We start from the raw sequence: 19,217 nt of genomic DNA, 5'->3' as shown, positions 1-19,217 counted from the left end.
TGTAAAGTGCAGTCCAAGAACAAAGTGTAAGATGATTTTCAACTAATTCTTTTATTGATGAATAAAAAGAATTACAAGTAGTTGTAAAACAGATTTGCCTACAAATCTAACTACTTGCCTACATAGCAAGTTACAACTTTGTTCATTAACTCTATTAGCCTAAGCTGAGTACAACACGGATCCAAGCTGATAAGCTTTAATCGTTGTGAGAGTTAATATAAAGGATGCACACATTCTTAAGACACAAAGGTTGGTTTATATAGGCATCAACACTGCCTTGGATGCCATCCATTTGTTTCCACGCATCTTAATCTAATGGCTTCTGCTTGATCAGTACCGAGTGATAGTGACGTTGTCCTTTTTGTTCCCTACTTGTTCACCAAGGTTAATCGTGCAGCAACAACTAAATGAGCACCTCATAGAATGTTTACAATCAACAACTGACACTTCTAGAATGCCCTTTCTAATGCTTATCCAGTTGATTGATGATATATACAAAGTTGCAACAACTCTGGAGTACTTGCAAGACTCCAGGCTGATAATGTACCTTTCAAGCTGACTGTAAGATCCAAGCTGATTTCCACCCACCAGCTTGGTCTTTTATCCTTGTTCTTCATCTTTGATTCAGACCAAGTGCTTTGTTCTTCTTTGATGCAACTTGAGAGATACCATCTTTCAGTGAAGATGTTTAGGCTGACTCAGCTTGGAACTATCCAAACTGACTCAGCTCCAAAACCAAGGACTTAAGTATTTCTTGAGTTGTTTGTCATCTTCAAATCTTTCTTGTAATGTATAAGTGACTTGACTCCAACAAGAAATTTACCTAATGATAAACACAAATCAAATCAATCCCAAATATAAATAAAATAGTTAAAAGATATAATGATTTTTAGCTTGTCTTCCAAGTCAGATCATGATTGCATCAAAAATCTCTTTAGAGCCACTCCTAACATTTTTTTAGAGTTAATTTCACTAGGTGCCCTTATGGTCAGTTTGCACCCTATGCTTTTTTTTTGTATCATTATGTGCCCCTATAGTTGTCGTTTACTACTCCACTTGCTCTTTTGACTAGCAAACGTTACCTCTCTCTCCGTTAGAGCCCTCACATGCTCACGACGTGAAGTTATTTTCGAACTTTACCTTGCACCTAGCCATTTCTCTATCATGTTTCATATTATATAAATAATTTTTCATCCCCTAAACACTCCACTTTTTTCTTCATGTTCTTCTCAAATCACATAATATGTATCTCAAATCACTTGCAAAAAAATATTTTTATATATAAAAATTTATATATATCTGAAATCTATATATATAGTTTATGTGTGATGATTGTTTTTGTTTTAGTGTTTAAATTTATAAAAATGTTGTACAAGTTATTATCTCAAAAACACACACACCTTAACGGACAGGGGACCCGATCAAATGTAGTATAGTTAAGTGATAAGAACAGGTTCGTTCGCAGAGACGCGTTGCTTTACCTAATTTAGTAACATGTGTAATTCTAGCGGTTGTGGGGTTGTCACGATTTCCTATTAAACTAATTAAAAATACTGAAAAGTACATAGAAGCCGCAACCGCTTATTCAGCGAGAGACTTAGTCTGAAAATAGTTTGAAAAAGCAAATAATAGTAATTAAATTAAATCACTTGTTTGGCATCTCCGATCTCATGGTACGACTAAATATCATTCTACCAACTTGATAGACTGTTGGAAACTTAATCATGGCTTAGATTCTCATTAGATTCACTTTGCCTAAATAACTAGTATTGTCGCTAGACTCACACTACCCTGTAAACAAATTCTCGTTAGATTCACTGTTTAAGCATTAATGACCTAAAGTTTGTGTTACTAGTTCATCTTTAAGTTACCCGGCTCTGCCATGACCAGATAGTAATTATCTCCGGTGACCACAGTGCTCGTTTCCAAGTCAAAGGACCGCGTCTAACATTGTTAAGCATCATGTTCTATTCATCATAATCACTATGGTTTTGGATCCCTCAGTTACAAGTGAATCACCTTTTACAACTAGTTAGAGACCAACTAGTGTTTTCCATCCTTATGTATTAATCCTAGTGTATGATTATAGACAGATCATCAGAATTAAATCAATACATGCAGATGTAGAACCCATATTAATATGAAGAACTAGTAAAACATGGATCTACGACAAAAGTAAAACACACTCCAACAGATCTAACAAGTAAAGTAAATTTAATAAACGTCTACATGATCAAATCGATCCAAACAAGTATTCAGCCTACTAGCCTGACATTATTACAGGAATAACAAAGTCTGAAAAGATGAAAGACATTATTTACCAACTGAAAGTAAACTAAAAGAGTAGATCTAGGTTTAAGATGAAGATCGGAAGGTGTTTGAAGCTCCACAACCTCCTTGGAATATGCAAAGTCGACATAGGGTTGAATATGGGCGACTAGGGTTGCTGAATAGGCTCTTTCTTAAGGTTTTGAGGGTGACTTGACTTAAATAGTGTTCAAAGTCAATTGCGAATCTGGGCTGCCCAGAGGTGTTGGGATGGGCTCCAGCGGCGCTGGCAGCTCCTCCTGCTTCTCGTATTGCTTCGTTTGGCTCCCGAATCACCTCCTTGTGTCTTGTAACTTCATAAGCCTTCATCTTGAGTTACTTGATGCCATTTACCCTCACTCGCATCTTCCGTGAACCTGCATAAACATTCGATTCATTAAGTACCGATAGTTCCAGAATATTAACTCATTTAAGACATAAAAATGAAGCCTTCGATAGGGTTTTTATCACAAAATGAACGCTAATCAGTGTGTGTATATATATATAAACCTCTATATTCGTATGTATATAATCCAAATCACAAGACCACATGGCCGGTATAGTACTATACTACTATCGGTATGTAGACATCGAATTTAGTGGTATGTATATATCAAAGGAAAAAACAAATCATCCATCCATTCACACTCAGTATGTTCCCAAACTTATGTATAAACCCATCGTTTATATGGGATATATGTTGTGTGTGAATGGATATCCATTTAACATTAAAATGATCAAATGTAATATAATATGGATATATCATTTTTCTAAAATATAATTGTTAGCATATACTAACAAGTACAAAGTCGAAAACCTATAAGGGTTTTTTTAGAAAATGGGTTTATACATAAGTTTGAAAAAAAACTGTCATCTTCTCAAAGAAAAAGAACATTTTTTTTTTAAATTCATCCAATTTGTGCACATAACACTTTTTCTATTCATATTTGGTTATAGCCATTTTAATTTTTAAGCACAATGTTAATAAAAATACACAACACGTCAATACATTTAGTTTCGTCAAGCAAACACATACGAGAATTTTGTCATTCTAAGACCCGAATCAATGGGTATGTCTTTAACCTTCATTTCGGCAACGCCTCGTTACAGGAAGACACGGATGGAAGTAGAGCGTCACCAAGGCTGGTAGTGGGAGAATGTCCATCGATCACATTAATAACAGATAGACTTATCTGGGACAATGCTAATTACATAAATTAAAAAATAGAGAAAAGATAAACATAGCTCCATGAGCTATCTTTAACAAGTTATTACATGCATAAAAGGTTGTACAATAGATATCAATTATGTTCAATGTACAAGTCATTTACGTATGTAATAACCTGTTAGCCCCGGAGACTATGTTTATTATTTCCATAAAAAATAAAATTAAAAAACTGATCCATGTAAAACGTGCATATTAGACACTTCTATTGACTCTCCGTTTACCTTCCAAGAATTGCACATAGAAGTCTTGTTACAATGCACCGAATCGTTACGTCCTTTCTTTCAAGAGTACTGAGTGAGAAATAAGCTATATATGTCATTCTATATATGTTGTTACAGTATGTACTTTTGTTCCATACGAAATTAATATGCATTCACTTAATTTTAAATTTAACCTTTCTTTCAAGAGTACTGAGTGAGAAATAAACTATATATGTCATTCTATATATGTTGTTATGTACTTTTGTTCCATACGAAATTAATATGCATTCACTGAATTTTAAATTTAAAGAACTTTTTTTAGTTAATCTATATTGATTTTGTTTGAATAAATTATTGAAGTGAAAACTCTGCGCGTTAGGTGACGTCGATATTAGTTTCGATTCACATACAAATATTGATAATTTTTTGGTGTAGATTTAAGTTCTCATATCATTTGGAAAGTACTATATGATCTTTGTGGTGATTGATGTATGTTTATGTTATGTTTAAACCAAATATTAAAGAAAAAAAAGATGTAGGTAATGGTTTCATATTTTCAATGGAAGTCAAGAATGACGGAGAAGAAGTAACCAACCAATGTCGTTGTTTATAAATTTTGGGTTCTAATATTTGATAGTGTATGGGTAAGGTTAAGCCGTATACAAGACAACATTACCTCTATCATCACAGTATAGAGAGACTACTTCTACATTTTATCTAAGAGAGAAAATGACTTCTAGCCTTACAAAGCATCAGAATTAGGAGTGTAAATGAGACGAGACAGTCGCGAGCTACCCGAAATCGACTCGGTTTTAGTCGAGCCGAGCTCGAGCTCAAGCTACTCAAGTAGACTTTCGAATCGAGCTCGAGCCTCAATATAGCCTACTCGAAAAGCTCGCGAGCTTAATCGAGCTTGTGCTTATTTACAATTTTACCCTTGAATATTATATATTTTTTACATAATTACTATTCTACCAAGCCGAGCTTAATCGAGTCGAGCTTGAAATTATCGAACCTATAAGACTAATTTGATTTAAAACTTAATTTTAATTCTTAATCGAGTCGAGCTGAGTCAAGCTCGAAAGTGTCGACACGTAAGGCGAGCTCGAGCTCAAGCTTGAAAATAAAGGCTCGGTCGAACTCGAGTCGATTACACCCCTAATGAGAATAGAATTGAAAACCTCGATCTGCAGAGATAAAGGTGTAAACCACGTATTCGACTTTGTTGGTTAAAAATGATTGAGAAGATGATAGTTTTTATCCAAACTTATGTATAAACCCATTTCTAAAAAAATCCCTATATGTTTTCGATTTTGTATTTGTTAGTATATACTTACAATTATATTTTCGAAAAAAAATATTTATATTATATTACATATGATATTTTAATGTCAAAGGAATATCCATTCACACACAACAGATACTATCCCATGTGGTCTTGTGATTTGTTAAAAAGAACAAATCATCCATCCAATGTTGTGTGAATGGAGGTTCATTTAGGGTGATACTTGCGGGTAACGGATGTGGATATCCTTTTCTTATTACTATCCACTCAGGGTTTTTTTGATCTGTCAATTCACGGATATCTGCAAACGGATTAAATATTTAATCCATGTCCATCATCCGCGGGTATACAAACTCGCGGATACATCCACGGTTTTCACTATAAATCTAATAGTAACCATCACAGTAAAAGACATGCATACCAAACAAAGAACAACCATTGCACAGTTGTTCACATGCCATTAATATAAACAAAAAAAAAAAGAAAAAAATAATAAATTTCCAAGAAAAAGAGTCAGTCGATCACCAGATTTTTTTTAAAAAGAAAAGAAATGAACTCAATAAAACTACTAAAACTTCAACTTCCAAGTAGTACTTGAGTTGATCTCTTTAGCCACTAAGATCAACGACATCCAGTCAATAAAAGCATTATTATCAAGTTATGTCAATAAAAACATTATTATCAACTTGCTTCAACTATAATAAATATGTTGTAGTTGGGTATGATGGGTTTGCTAAACGGATATATCCATGACGGATATGATATATCCATTATCCATCCGCAAATGGGTACATATTTATATTCGTTATATATCCACGGTAATTTCTTTTTGAAATTACCCATCCATAACGAATGGATATCCGCGGGTTACGGTTTTTTCTCGTCCGTTGCCATCCCTAGATTCATTTAACATTTTTTCCCCAAAACTTATGTATAAATTATAAACCCATTTTCTAAAAAACTTCTATATGTTTTCGACTTTGTACTTGTTAGTATATGCTTACAATTATATATAGTAAAAAAATGATATATTTATATTATATTACATTTGATCATTTTAATGTTTACTCCGTTGTTAATTTATACAGTTTTGACAAAGTGATTTGCAATATCAACAAAGCCTTTACAAAAAATAAAACAATAAAATAACTAAGGTGTTTTTAAACATTAGGAATAAAGGCTAAAGAGTGAAGACTGAAGCGCGTGAATTAAAGCAGTCGTGATAAAGAAAAATCAAAAAGGGGGTATCACTCACAGTGTCACTCGGTGAGTCTTAGAAAGTCAATAAGTCATAGTCAATGTTCTAGAAGTCAACATATGAACAACAAAATCGGCACTTGGTGAGTTTTTAGCTTTTTTCTTTTCCGGCGTATATACAAAAAAGGTAAATAGTTATTATTCTAGCTTCCAAATTGTCATACAAATATTATTAGTTTTCGAAGTAAATGTGAAGTTAAAATTATTTAGGGAATTATGACCTCGAATATCAGTTTTGATACTATCAAAACAAATTTCAAAATAGGTACAGAATGTGATTATATTCTTGTAAAAACTATCATGAAAAAAATCATAATTATTTACATGAGACCATAATTACTATAAAAGAAAAAAACGCGCATCCACATTACAAAGACATACTAGAATATTTGTTGACAACTACGCATTATTGAAAATCTTCTCAGCATTGGTAGTAGATTCGGTCCCTAAACTTCCCTTACCCATGGAAACAAATTAGGGCCAAACTTTCATTTGACAAAAAAAAAAAAAAAACTTTTCTTATAGAAAAAACCTACATGACCCACTATTGAACCCGTATTAGAAAGATAGAAATGCATTACTTTTGAAATTAACATGGTATTGTTTTGTGACCTTCCACCTTACAAGATCATTTTGTTGAATGTGGGCCTTATAGGGAAGTTAGTACTCTCGATTCAATGTATGTGGTCATTCACAGTCTTACTCGTAGTTTTATCTTTGGGTTTACACAAGGAAAAAACACATGGAACATTTTTTTTTAAGTTGAATTTCGCTAGAAACTTTGTGTCTTGATTCAACAGCGAGAGGTATAGTATACGTTGTCTTAACCGAATCCGAGCTAGAGAGCTCCTTCGAAATAGAAATGTTTATTTCAAATACCCAATGGGATAAAAACTTTTACTAATCCGTCCGAAAGTACGACAATTAATAGGGGTAAACCCCTGTCCCCTCATACTTTAACCCGGGTATACCCAAGACCAACCTTCATATTTGGACTACCTATACTTCAAAGTTGGTTGAATGAGGATTAGAACCTAGGTACTATAAGTCACCAAGGGAACTCCAAACCATTACACCCACTTTATCATTTATTAAAAAAAAAAAAAACACATGAAACATAAATGCTTCAAATGACATATCTATAAAAAAAATTATAAAAATTGTCTAAAACATATGATTGACAATTTATGCTCATTTTATCCTTTACCAATTCAACAACCCTTACAATACGAACTTTCAATCATAAATTATAACCATTGAAACACGATAGCAAAATACTTGCATATGAGTCATATACTCATCTCTTTACAATATCATAAAAGGAATGGCCCTTCCTCATATTTAAGGCAACAAACGATTCGGTTCGATAAGCTAAAAATTTTAACTGTTTTTTCAAATTTGGTTAAGTTAGCTAGAAACTTTAAACAATTAACTTCGATTACTCGTAAATATAAAATTAGCTAATATAAATTTTTAATTTTTAATTATAATAGTCAATTTAGAAAGTTTTATTCTCAGTTTCTCACCGGCACCACAGATTTATTTAGTCAGCAAAATGACATAATGAAATGAACAATAAATCTTGTACTGGGCGTCTGGGCCTTACTTTTATCTGAATATAACACATTGAAGTATTGGTTATAAAATAGAGGCTTCAATTGGTTTTGGGCCACGTTTTGTTATCTACTTCCCCAGTTACCCATAAATGAAGAGGCCCAAGTTAGGCTTTGCTTATAAATTACGAGGGGATTAGTACTTTAAAATGTAAACAACTTTACACAAATTGTTATAGTGTATATCAAACTTTGATCTTATGCACTGTATGTAATAAACTTTCAAATTTTGTGCATTGTATGTATTCAACCAATCAAAAATTTACAAGTGGCAGCGTATCTGATTGCCACATATGCTCGAATACATACAATGCACAAGATTTAAAAGTTTGTTACATATAATGCACAAGATTAAAGTTTGATATACACTATAACAATTCATGTAAAGTTGTTTACATTTTAAAATACTAATCCCAAAATACGAGTATCAAATATGTATAGGTTGAGGACTTGAGGCTTTGGGATTTTCTCAACAATTAGGCACATGAAATACGCAGTGGTGGTTTTATGTGGTGACCCAAAAATGATCATGGAAATCCCACGTTATCGATAAAACTTTATATTTCTAAATTTATTTTTATTTATATATTTAGTTTTTAAGGTAATTGACAATCTCAAAGTGATGTAATTTAATTTTATAGTTTAAATTTACGTTTGTTGGCAGGGACGGCTCTACAATGGGGGCAGTGTGGGCAACTGTCCCCATTCCAATTTTGGTACAATGTAATTTTTTAGAGATTTATTTGTAGTTTTGTTCCTAAATAATAATAATAAACAAAAATACATTATACATACAAATGTCATCATCGTTCCCATAAGCCTCTTTTTTTAAAGTATGTTACTTATGTTGAAAGCATTAGTTTTGACATAAAATCTTCTATTGGTAAAGTAAAAATCTCCAGTTATTTTGATTTTTAACGAAGTTGAAGAAAGTGTTTTATTTGTTTGGGTAATTGTATCATACATTGATAAATAGTATAGTTGTATGTGAGATTATTATTTTATTTTCAAGTTATTATATAATAGTAATCATAATAGTCAGGTCAAAATTTATGTAGAGACTAAATTGTAAATCATTGATTTCGATGTATTTATTTATGTTGTTTAATATAACGTAACTCCTCCGTTATCACATGCTCTAAAATTGCAAAGACCAATGTTCAAGTTAAAGATAGATGTTTTAATAACTGGCACCCAGACGAAATTATTTTAAGGGTCCATTTTTTCTAATTATCCGGTGAGAGTTAACTTTTGTTTAAAAAAAAATTTCCACTCAAAGATGACTCTAATAAATATAATAAAAGACTTTTAAATTTACCCCCTCACAAAAAAATTTATAGCTCCGTCCCTGTTTGTTGGTATCATGAAAACTGTTCGACAACCTCATAATGAAAATTATGTCTCTGTTGCTATAAATAAGTATGTTATGGTTATGAAATATATGGTACCGAAAATCGTAACAGTATGACGCACTATATATGAATGCACCATGTTTCTTGTGAAAATCATGTTATGAACATTCTGATTTATACTCATTCGCATACCAATGCACCGCATTCATGTGACACTACGTCCATATGCTCCTAGATGTATTGGTATGTTACATATACCTGTATCTATATCTATATTATATTATAAAGCAGTTTTTCTTTATCTAAATTTTAAGTTTTAACATTTATTTTCTCAAAATGTACTCCCTATCTATTATATATTTACCTAAAATAACTATAATATCCTTTCTCTCTCCTTAAATCTCAACCAATAATTTTTTTTTCTCTCTCCCCCATAAATCATTTATTCATTCAAAATATTTTATCTCAAAAACCGTAAATCAATAAATTATAAAAATTATATGGGTGTTCTTAAAATTTCATGCTCTTTCATACTTTCGACGAATTTTTAAATCCGGGAGCGGAACCCGTATGGTTAAGGCATTTGGCTATCACACTGTATGACCTATCACACTTCATAACATATCACCCCCACCATCTTATCGCCGCAACGTGCGGACACTTACTCCCGTATTAATAAACAAACTATCCTCCCATATTTCCAACTCTCTACCTTTAAAATATACTCTTAACCATAAATAACTACACTACCAATTACTTTTAGATTAATAGTCACATCGTTACAACAACCTCCACTAATACCACCCATTGCCACCAACGCCACAACATTGCACGGATACCCATCTCATTAATATTAATAGATATAATCCGTGCGTAGTGCCGTAGTAGTATGAATGATTGCATGAACACAAATGTAGATACTTACAAATAGTAACTTATTATATTTATTTAAGGGTATGACGAGTACTTCTCCATTAAACCTTACTCTTTTCCATTTTTTTTCTCTTGCACGGAGTACTTTCCCATTCCTTCCTACATGACTAACTCACCCACTCAAATAGAGACAAAAGACAAAAAAATAATAAAATAATAAAAAAAATACTAGGGTGGAAACAGACTCGGGGACAACCCTCCTCACCCTCCTACCAAACTATTAGATACTGGTACCACGAAACGGTGTTACGCCTGGTGACTCATCGGTACCAGTTTGGTCACCGGCATACTCCGTCCACCCTAAGTGCGAGGATGTAATAAACTCAAATTAATCGAAGCACCTCATCAATCCAAAATCATTCCACCAAATTTGCACAATTTATGTTAATTCTACATCCAAAGTATACATTGTATAAGTAATCGTAAAATTTTGATGAAATTATATAATGGCCAATAACCCAAAAATCAATGCTGAAAATATAATATACATTGGAGTATGCATGTGAAAATTATCTATATTCCTTATAAAGTAAATGCTATTTTTTTTTTTTGTTTTTTGTTTTCATAACTGATACGACCATCTCTCCGGTTACTATCAAACCTCGACTGTTCGATACCAAAACACTTGTTACGGTTAAAAATAAAAATAGGGGAGTACTATAGGGTAAAATCTTTTAACTAGTTTGTTCATTAACATCAATAAAATGAGGGGTTAAAATCATGATGGAAAATGGCGGCTGTATTTTCCCTCCCATTTTTTCACAAAAAAAAACCCAAAAGCGTGTTGAAAACGAAAATTGAAAATCTAATTTCAATCTCCCCCTCAATTTTTAAAATCTAAAAATAAATTCACCACCAACACCAATTAATTAATTAATATTATTATAACAGTAGCACTACTAGTAGTAGAAAGTGTGTGTATTTTTTTTCCCTCTCATCCCAAAATTCATTCAAACCCTAATCATCAATTTCCCCAAATCAAAAACCCTAATTATTCTCCATCAAATTCCAGTTTCACTCAACTCTCATTTCTTCTTTCTTTTTCATTCAGATGGATAGTAGTAATAGTAATTTCCCAAAAAACCCCCAAAATTCAGAAACCCTAATTTCACGCCCAAATAAAATTGATGTTCACGCTACTGCACACAAGTTGTTTGATGAAATATCTCAACCTGAAGGAGAAAGTTTGATGTCAGAACAAGTTCTTCCAGAAGATTCTACTACTCACCAACCACAGTTGCTATCTCCGTCTATTACAGGTAACGGTGTTAATAATAATAATAACAATAATTATAATAACAATGAAGAAGAAGAAGAAGATGAGGATTTTGATGATGATAATTTAAATACTGATGATGAAACGGAGGCGTGGATTTCGTGTAATCAAAATGAATCGGTGGAGACTTATAAACCGTTTCCGTCGGTTGCGTCGACTTCTTCCGGTTGGTATGAAGACGTCTACGACAAGCCTTTTATGGTGGTATGATTCATTATTTTTTTTTATACATTTCAGAATCATCATTTCCGTTTCGTTGCGCATATATATTTTGTATCTATAGTTGTTAGGCTATAGGTGAATATAATTTTTTCCCCCTTTCATATTTGGCAATTAAGTTAGATTCTTTCAGATCTTATTATTGATAACTATAAAGTCAACTTGTACATATAAGTCGTTGCGCTAATGTTGTTTTGAAAAGATTTCGCTGTAATGATGTTTAAGTTTAGAGCAAAAATTTTCCCCCTTTCCGGTGTGGTTTGGAATCATTTTGGTTTCAAATGTATCTAGTTAAGAAGCTGACTGTTTTAACTTTTAAGCAATCAACACTATATAGCATGCAATATTTTGGATAACTTAGGTATCAGATTCGCTTTCAAAGCCAACTAATCCCAGGACGACCACTTGTTTTGCGGGTAGCCTAGAGTCATTAATAAATAGCTTTTATGCTTCTAGGATTTGAACATGGGCTTCCAGGTATTTTCACCCTTAGAGACCAAATTATTGATTTTTGACTATTTGGCTGCAAGCAGGGATTTTTTTATTTTTATTTTTTTTTATATTTAGTCTTGTGAAATTTACAAAACGGCTAACTTAGTTAATGAATATACAGGGTGCAGGGCTGGCTAATCTGGGGAATACTTGCTTTTTCAATGCAGTTTTGCAGTGCTTCACCCACTCTGTGTTACTTATTCAGGGTCTTTATCTGTACAGTCATCCGACACCCTGCGATTGTATGACTTCTATCTTAATATCTTATAGATGTTTACATTGATTTCTTTTTGCCGCTCACTGCTATGAACATGATACTATTTGTTACCCTCCGAATGACATTTTCTGCTGTTCATAAATGATTGTATATTAGTTGGCACTTCTTTCAAATGTATAATTTAAAGTCTGGATTTGTAGGTAGCAATGAACGATTCTGCTTGGTATGTGCTTTGCGTGAACATGTTGAACGTTCGTTATCATCAAATGGAAGAATTGTCTCTCCTTGGAAATTTATTGACAATTTGAATTGTATGCGTCAACCTTTTTATACACTTATTATATGTCTTTGACGATGTTTTACATTTACCCCTTTTAGCTGGTTAAAATTTACACTTGTTAATATAATTTTGTGTGTGTGCTATTTTTGACCATATGGCCATCAGATTTTTCATCATCGTTTCAAAGATATCAACAGGAAGATGCTCATGAGTTCTTGCAGTGTTTTCTGGATAGACTCGATAGTTCTTTGAGTAATTTAAAACTGAAGGATGCTACTCTTCCATCACAAAATGACAATCTAGTCAAGCAAGTATTTGGAGGACGGGTTATTAGCAAAGTGAGAATTTGATATTTATTGATTTTCCCGTATTTTTAAACGTTGCAGATACGAGTTCTTTCTCATTCTTGCTATCTTCTTTGTAAATGAATTCCAGCTGAGGTGTTGCAACTGCAACCACATATCTGACACATACGAGCCATCAGTTGACCTTAGCTTGGAGATTGAAGATGCAAACAGTCTGTCAACTGCCCTTGAATCATTCACGAAAGTTGAACACATCGAAGATGAAGAGATGAAGTTTACATGTGACCAATGTAAACAAAAGGTGTCTGTTGAGAAACAACTTATGCTGGATCAAACTCCTCCAATCTTTGCTTTTCATTTAAAAAGATTCAAAAATGATGGCTCTTATGTGGAAAAGATAGAAAAACATGTGGAGTTTCCTCTTGAGTTAGATGTGCTGCCTTACACATGTGGTAACCAGAATGATAGTGTAAGTTCTACTTGATTTTTTTTATATATAAAGGGAATATTGTCTATATTTACTTACCAGTTATGATTGTTTCTTATTTCCAGGGGGAATTAAAATATGAACTATATGCAGTTGTTGTACATGTGGCCTATACATCTAGCTTTGGTCATTATTATTGTTACATTCGTTCTGCACCTGATACATGGTATAAGTTTGATGACTCAAAGGTAATCATACCATATCCTCTCTTAGTTATCTTAAATTATCTAACTGAGAAGTTAACATTAAGTTGCTATTTTTTAAAGGTTACCCGAGTTTCAGAAGCTGACGTGTTGTCTGATCAAGCATACATTTTGTTCTATGCAAAACAAGACACAACTTGGTTCTCAAAGTATATGGAAACATATAAACCTTCATTGGATTACTTATCAAACACTTCCCCCAAATCAGTACTGGAGAATGTTGATCCATCAAATATTTGTTCTCATGATGTCAATGCATCTAGAGACCATCCTTCTCAATCTGATGCTGTGGTGCCCCTCAAACCAATCATCAATGTAATCAAAACATCCCCATTAAACCTTAAAGAGTATGGCTCTAACCACAGGCTTGAAGCTCAGAAGAGTGCAACTGTGACATCCACAAGGGCTGACGAGATTAGGGGTACTAATCTCGAAGTTGGATCAAATGGGGGTTCTTCTACGCCTTTTCTAAAACCAAATGATTTGAAAACCAAAATTGACATTGATCAAATGCTTTCTCCATCAACACCACCCAGATCTCCTGGACTTAATTTGTTAGACGATGAGCCGTCAGGTAAAGTAACTTGATCATTGTGTTTGACGGTGTAAATTGGATGGGTCAAATGGGATCTGGTTAAAATTTTGTATGGTTTTAAATGGGTAAGGCTTGGTTGACTTAAATATTTTTTTAACTAACTAAAACAATCGAATTTGTTGGGGCATTCAGGAGTGGTTTTTGCTGCAAAGCCTGAACAGTTGAAACTTGTGGAAAAATCATTCAATAAGAGGCAAAGAAACAAGGAAGTTGAGGATAAATCAAGGAGCGAGGCGGTAAGACAATGTAAAAGGATGCCTGGTTCAAGGGGAAGCCAATTCATGGCTGTCATTGAAGAGCCATTAAAAAGTGCAGACTCGCTGAAAAAGAAAAGCAAGAAAATGGCATCACCTCCAAGAAAAAGCTATAGCAAATCAAACGAACGCTTTAAGCATTATGGCAATGTAATCAACCCTGCTTCAAGTTTTCGCTGAAGGTAACTTGTGGATGTTTAAGTTAGTTTTTTTTGTTTGTGAAGGTTGTAACATTTTATCCTTTTTGTTACGATATAGCTCGGGTTTGAGCTACCTGGATCCAAGTCCTGTTAGTAGGTGTCTGTTACCTTAGAGATGTTAATGTTAGATTCTTTTTGTGAATTGGTAAAATGAGGTTATTGTATGTGCAAAACAAACGTAAGTATAAACCTGCACACTGCCGTAGTTGATATAAAAAAGACGCGCTTGACTTCATCTGATTTTGTCTAGATGAAGATACTGTGGACTTGTGGTCGTTGAGTTGGTACATGGCACATGGGTGACACAGTCACATAAATGGTCTTTGTTTTTTTCCACTATTTTACTCTTTTTCATTGTAAACTCAATGTTTTATGACCAACACGACTCGGATTGTTATATGATGTTATTGTTATATTTTTTTGGTTATCAAGTTCATTCGTTAACTAATATGCTGGGTTTAATGGGATCTGAAAAAAGAAATGCTAGGTTGAAACGAAAGTTTACACAAATCTTTCACCAATCAAATCAAGTCATTTTTTCCTTTTTGTTTTCGCTCTTTCTTAATTGATCAACATTACATGCCATATGTAGTTATAACTATTTGTTTGTAATATTTGCCAGCAATATGTTTGCAAATCTCCTTAGATAAAAAAAGGTATGTTTGTAAATCTAGTATCCCATTCTTAAAACTAGAATGAGGCTAGAGTTGGCATATCGTGTCCGACACGACACGATAAGACACGGACACGATAAGGTTAAATGTTGATGCATTTTCGGGTGACAACATCATTATAGAAGTTTGTCTTGAGTCTATTGAATATGTACTTGTAATAAACGTTAAGTTTTCGCGTATAATAAAGTCAACCTCGATTGTTGACCAAGTCAAGCTCGACCTTTGACCAGGTCGAGCTCGTGTGATGTCCAGGATGGGCTTCGGTCCATGAAATTCTAGGTCCGTTTAATCCATTAGTTTTAGTATAAATAGAGATTAAACCTTATGTTTAAGGTGAATCTCCTAGCAAGTGTGTTTCTCATATTCATTTGTTTAGGAACTTGGTATTTACTTGTAATTGCATTTACCGAATTAATATACAGTTCCAGTCTATCTATTCGTGTTCCTTATTATTATATATTGTGTTGATTGCTAGTGTATAAGATTTTCCGCACTTATACATTAGATACTTAATCTTGTATGATCCAGTGAGGGACTTACATTAAACATGAACACGACACGATAGCTAATCGTGTCAGTTTTTCCAAACACGAACACGACATGATTTTTAGCAGGTTACACGATAAGGGACTTGTTAAGAGACCTGTTAAAAGACTTGTTAAAAGTTACACGATAAGGGATCTGATAACGTATTTTATCGTGTCTTAACGGGTCTTTAACGTGTCTTAACATGTCCATATATATACTACTTGTCTTATCGTGCTTTAACAGGTCTGAACATGTTAAGACACGATAACTATTCGTGTCTTAACGGGTCCGGACCTGTTAAAACACGAAACACGAAAAAACCAAGTCGTGTCGTGCTAACAGGTCCGTGGCAGAAATTGCGAACTCTAAATGAGGCTCTAGTATGACTATCAGTTAATCAAGGGAATTTCATTGACTTGGTTATTGACAAAGTATATCCCATATAATTGGTTCGGTTGCTTATTTCTGTCACGTACAGGTTCTAATGTTATAGTAGGAGTTCATTGGTAATAATCACTAAAACTGACGAGTTTAGTGACTTTATACACGCACATTGTCACTTATGCTAAATAGCAAGATCAATTAGTGAGATAACGAAAGATATATAGATAAATGTACATGTCCTCAACTGTCCGTTGAGAGAGAGTCACAAACATAAATTATTTAGAACTAGAATTATTTAGCAAAAACAATTCATAAAGATTTGAACAAAAAGACAGTTTTGCAATTTGCAGACAAGGAACTTTTTTTCCTCTCATTTTGATACAGTTAATTAGTTAATCATATCACTTTGTTATAATCTATAAGAAGATTTCAGCTTATTCATGTACAACATACATATTCATATATGATGTATCCTCGATCGATCTTCGTAGGCCATATTGTCAATTAATCAGTTAATGGTTGATCCATTTCGTGAGTGTGCAAGACATTGAAGCCCTATAGAACTGGAGTAATTAAATAAATAAAAACATTTGGGTTGAGTTGGATATCAATTATCCATTTGACCATTTGTGTCTTTAAACAACACCTACCAGCTTGTTGTCCGTGACCAAATTTAATATAATATAATTTACCCTTTATATTCAGAAGATACAGTATAAAAGTTTTTAATTATGTACGTCTAGAAAATACGAGTAACTCATTTACTTAATTAACTTTGACAAGCTTCAATAATAAGAAATTATTACTTAATTATATTAAGTTATTATTGGTTTATATTTATGGTTCATTCAAATGTGTGTACATGTTAAATGATATCGACCATATTTTTCACTTATGCTAAAACAGCTTTAATGATGTTGGATTTTTTAGCGATATTTATGTTTGTTGAGGTATCAATATTATGTAATAGCAATAACAATTAATAATATATTATAGCCGGTATTACTAAGATTTGGAATTTCAAGTTATAGCAACAGAAATTAGTGTGAAAACTTATATGATAATTATGGGAACCAGCAAAAGCACACTAGCGAAAAACATTCTTTAGTTGGCGGGCAATTCTTAACCGGACCACTTCGTAGGGTCATAAGTGAAAGATGTTCCCTTTTTGCATGTGGTTAGCCCACTTGTTCACCGGAAACCACCCTTTCCAATGCCTATATATAGGTAACCATTTTCATGCAAATCTCCACAACTCACACTCATTTACATTCACAATGCCGATTCACAAAGTTTCTAGTGTGGTTTTCTTGGTGTTATTGGGTTTGGGCCTTAATGTGGCTACTAGAACTCTTTTGACTTATGAAGAGAGTATTCCATACACTCATGGAGATGTAGCAGGAGGTGGTGGTGGTGGAGGTGGAGGTGGTAGTGGTGGCGGAGGTGGTGGCGGTTATGGGCCTGGAGGTGAACATGGGGCGGGATATGGAGGTGGCGCTGGAAAAGGTGGTGGTGCAGGGTATGGTGGTGGAGCGGTAGGAGGAGGAGGAGGTGGAGGGGGTGGTAGTGGAGGTGGTGGTGGTGGAGGAGGAGCGCAAGGTGGAGGCGGCTATGGTGGAGGTGAAGGAGGTGGGAGTGGTGGTGGACATGGTGGCATATCATATGGTAGCGGATCAACCGGAGGTGGAGGTGGTGGTGGTGGTACTGGTGGTGGTGGTGGTGGAGGGGGAGGAGGAGCTCATGGTGGAGGTTATGGTGGAGGAGAAGGAGGGGGGATCGGTGGTGGATTTGGTGGTGCTGGAGGCGCTGGTGGTGGTGGAGGACATGGTGCTGGTGGTGGAGGAGGAGCTGGCATTGGAGGAGTTGGGGGAAGTGGATATGGTAGGGGAGGTGGAGAAGGAGGGGGTGCTGGAGGATCATACGGTGGATATAGCGGAGGAGGTGGAGGTGGTTCCGGAGGAGGTGGTGGAGGCGGTGGTGGTGTAGGTGAGCATGGAGGTGGTAGCGGCGGTGGAAGTGGCGAAGGTGGTGGACATGGTGGCTATATTCCTTGAAGGAAATATACCTACTCTTGGATTCAATGTCAAAAATGGACAATGACTACATTCTTCAATAATATAACTAATGAACAAAAATAGATGCATGGACGCATGCTTCAATTTGTAATCTTCTTTCATGTGTGTTTGAGTTTAAATATTTGGATGTTTGTTATTATATATCAAGAGTTAATCTATTTTACCATCAACTTGTTTATCTTGTGCTTTTATTATGCTTACTTTCACACGACTTGCATACAAATAGTTGATCTTGGTTTGATATTGGTACCAAGACATGAAATATGTCGTACTTTGTGTATGTCTAAAATAATAAATTATAAGGTGAAGTATTATAAGTAGTGTTGTGTAAGTTGAATTTCACTTATAATAAATATAATGAGGTGGAATTGAGGTGTAAAGCTTAATAAGAAGTAAAGTAATGTAAGAAAGTAGTTAAACATGTGACATGTCATAGTATTTAACCTAAGGTTGGGAATTAGTGATTCAGAATTGGATTATTGACGTGGAAAGTTAGAATTTTTTGAAAAACGATGAGAATTTATAGAGAAATTAGTTTGGGTAATTTTTACATATATAAAATATAGTTTATGAAATTATATGTAAAAACTTCATACTTACATAATTATTTAGAAGCATCAACGTTAATATAAACTCAAATTAAATTAACATTTTAATAAAACTTTTCATAATTTTTTTTTTTACCAAAGTTGATAGATTCACTTAAATTTTGACCGATTATGAAGCAGGGGCGGTACTAAAGGGGGGGAGGGGGGGAAGGGGGTCCAATGTCCCCCTCCAAATTTAAATTTTGTTATGTATTTTTTAAATTTTTTTATAAATTTTTAAAAAATTTCTATAGGTTTTTAACATT

General features: G+C 34.0%; 2 protein-coding genes across 2 annotated transcripts; both read left to right on the top strand.

Annotated features, from left to right (window-relative positions):
• Nucleotides 1-11,075: 11,075 nt before the first annotated feature.
• Nucleotides 11,076-14,938, top strand: LOC122611368 (ubiquitin carboxyl-terminal hydrolase 20-like). The gene is made up of 8 exons (XM_043784390.1): nt 11,076-11,655; nt 12,284-12,404; nt 12,580-12,690; nt 12,825-12,997; nt 13,095-13,433; nt 13,517-13,639; nt 13,718-14,228; nt 14,382-14,938. Exons 1-8 carry the CDS (start codon nt 11,227-11,229, stop codon nt 14,681-14,683), a joined length of 2,109 nt encoding a protein of 702 aa, XP_043640325.1. The 5' UTR covers nt 11,076-11,226; the 3' UTR covers nt 14,684-14,938.
• A 2,508-nt stretch (nt 14,939-17,446) lies between these two features.
• LOC122611007 (glycine-rich cell wall structural protein 1.8-like) lies at nt 17,447-18,534 on the top strand. Its single transcript, XM_043783959.1, has one exon. It carries the CDS (start codon nt 17,447-17,449, stop codon nt 18,341-18,343), a length of 897 nt encoding a protein of 298 aa, XP_043639894.1. The 3' UTR covers nt 18,344-18,534.
• Nucleotides 18,535-19,217: the final 683 nt, after the last annotated feature.

The sequence above is a fragment of the Erigeron canadensis genome, chromosome 8 (genome assembly GCF_010389155.1).
Source record: "Erigeron canadensis isolate Cc75 chromosome 8, C_canadensis_v1, whole genome shotgun sequence".
Classification (NCBI taxonomy): domain Eukaryota; kingdom Viridiplantae; phylum Streptophyta; class Magnoliopsida; order Asterales; family Asteraceae; genus Erigeron; species Erigeron canadensis.
This window is presented reverse-complemented; position numbering and strand designations above follow the sequence as displayed.

Coding starts and splice junctions, on each gene's coding strand:
- LOC122611368 (XM_043784390.1), top strand. CDS start 11,227: ATGGATAGTAGTAATAGTAATTTCCCAAAAAACCCCCAAAATTCAGAA. Junction 11,656..12,283: donor ACGACAAGCCTTTTATGGTG/GTATGATTCATT, acceptor ATGAATATACAG/GGTGCAGGGCTGGCTAATCT. Junction 13,640..13,717: donor ATAAGTTTGATGACTCAAAG/GTAATCATACCA, acceptor TATTTTTTAAAG/GTTACCCGAGTTTCAGAAGC.
- LOC122611007 (XM_043783959.1), top strand. CDS start 17,447: ATGTTCCCTTTTTGCATGTGGTTAGCCCACTTGTTCACCGGAAACCAC.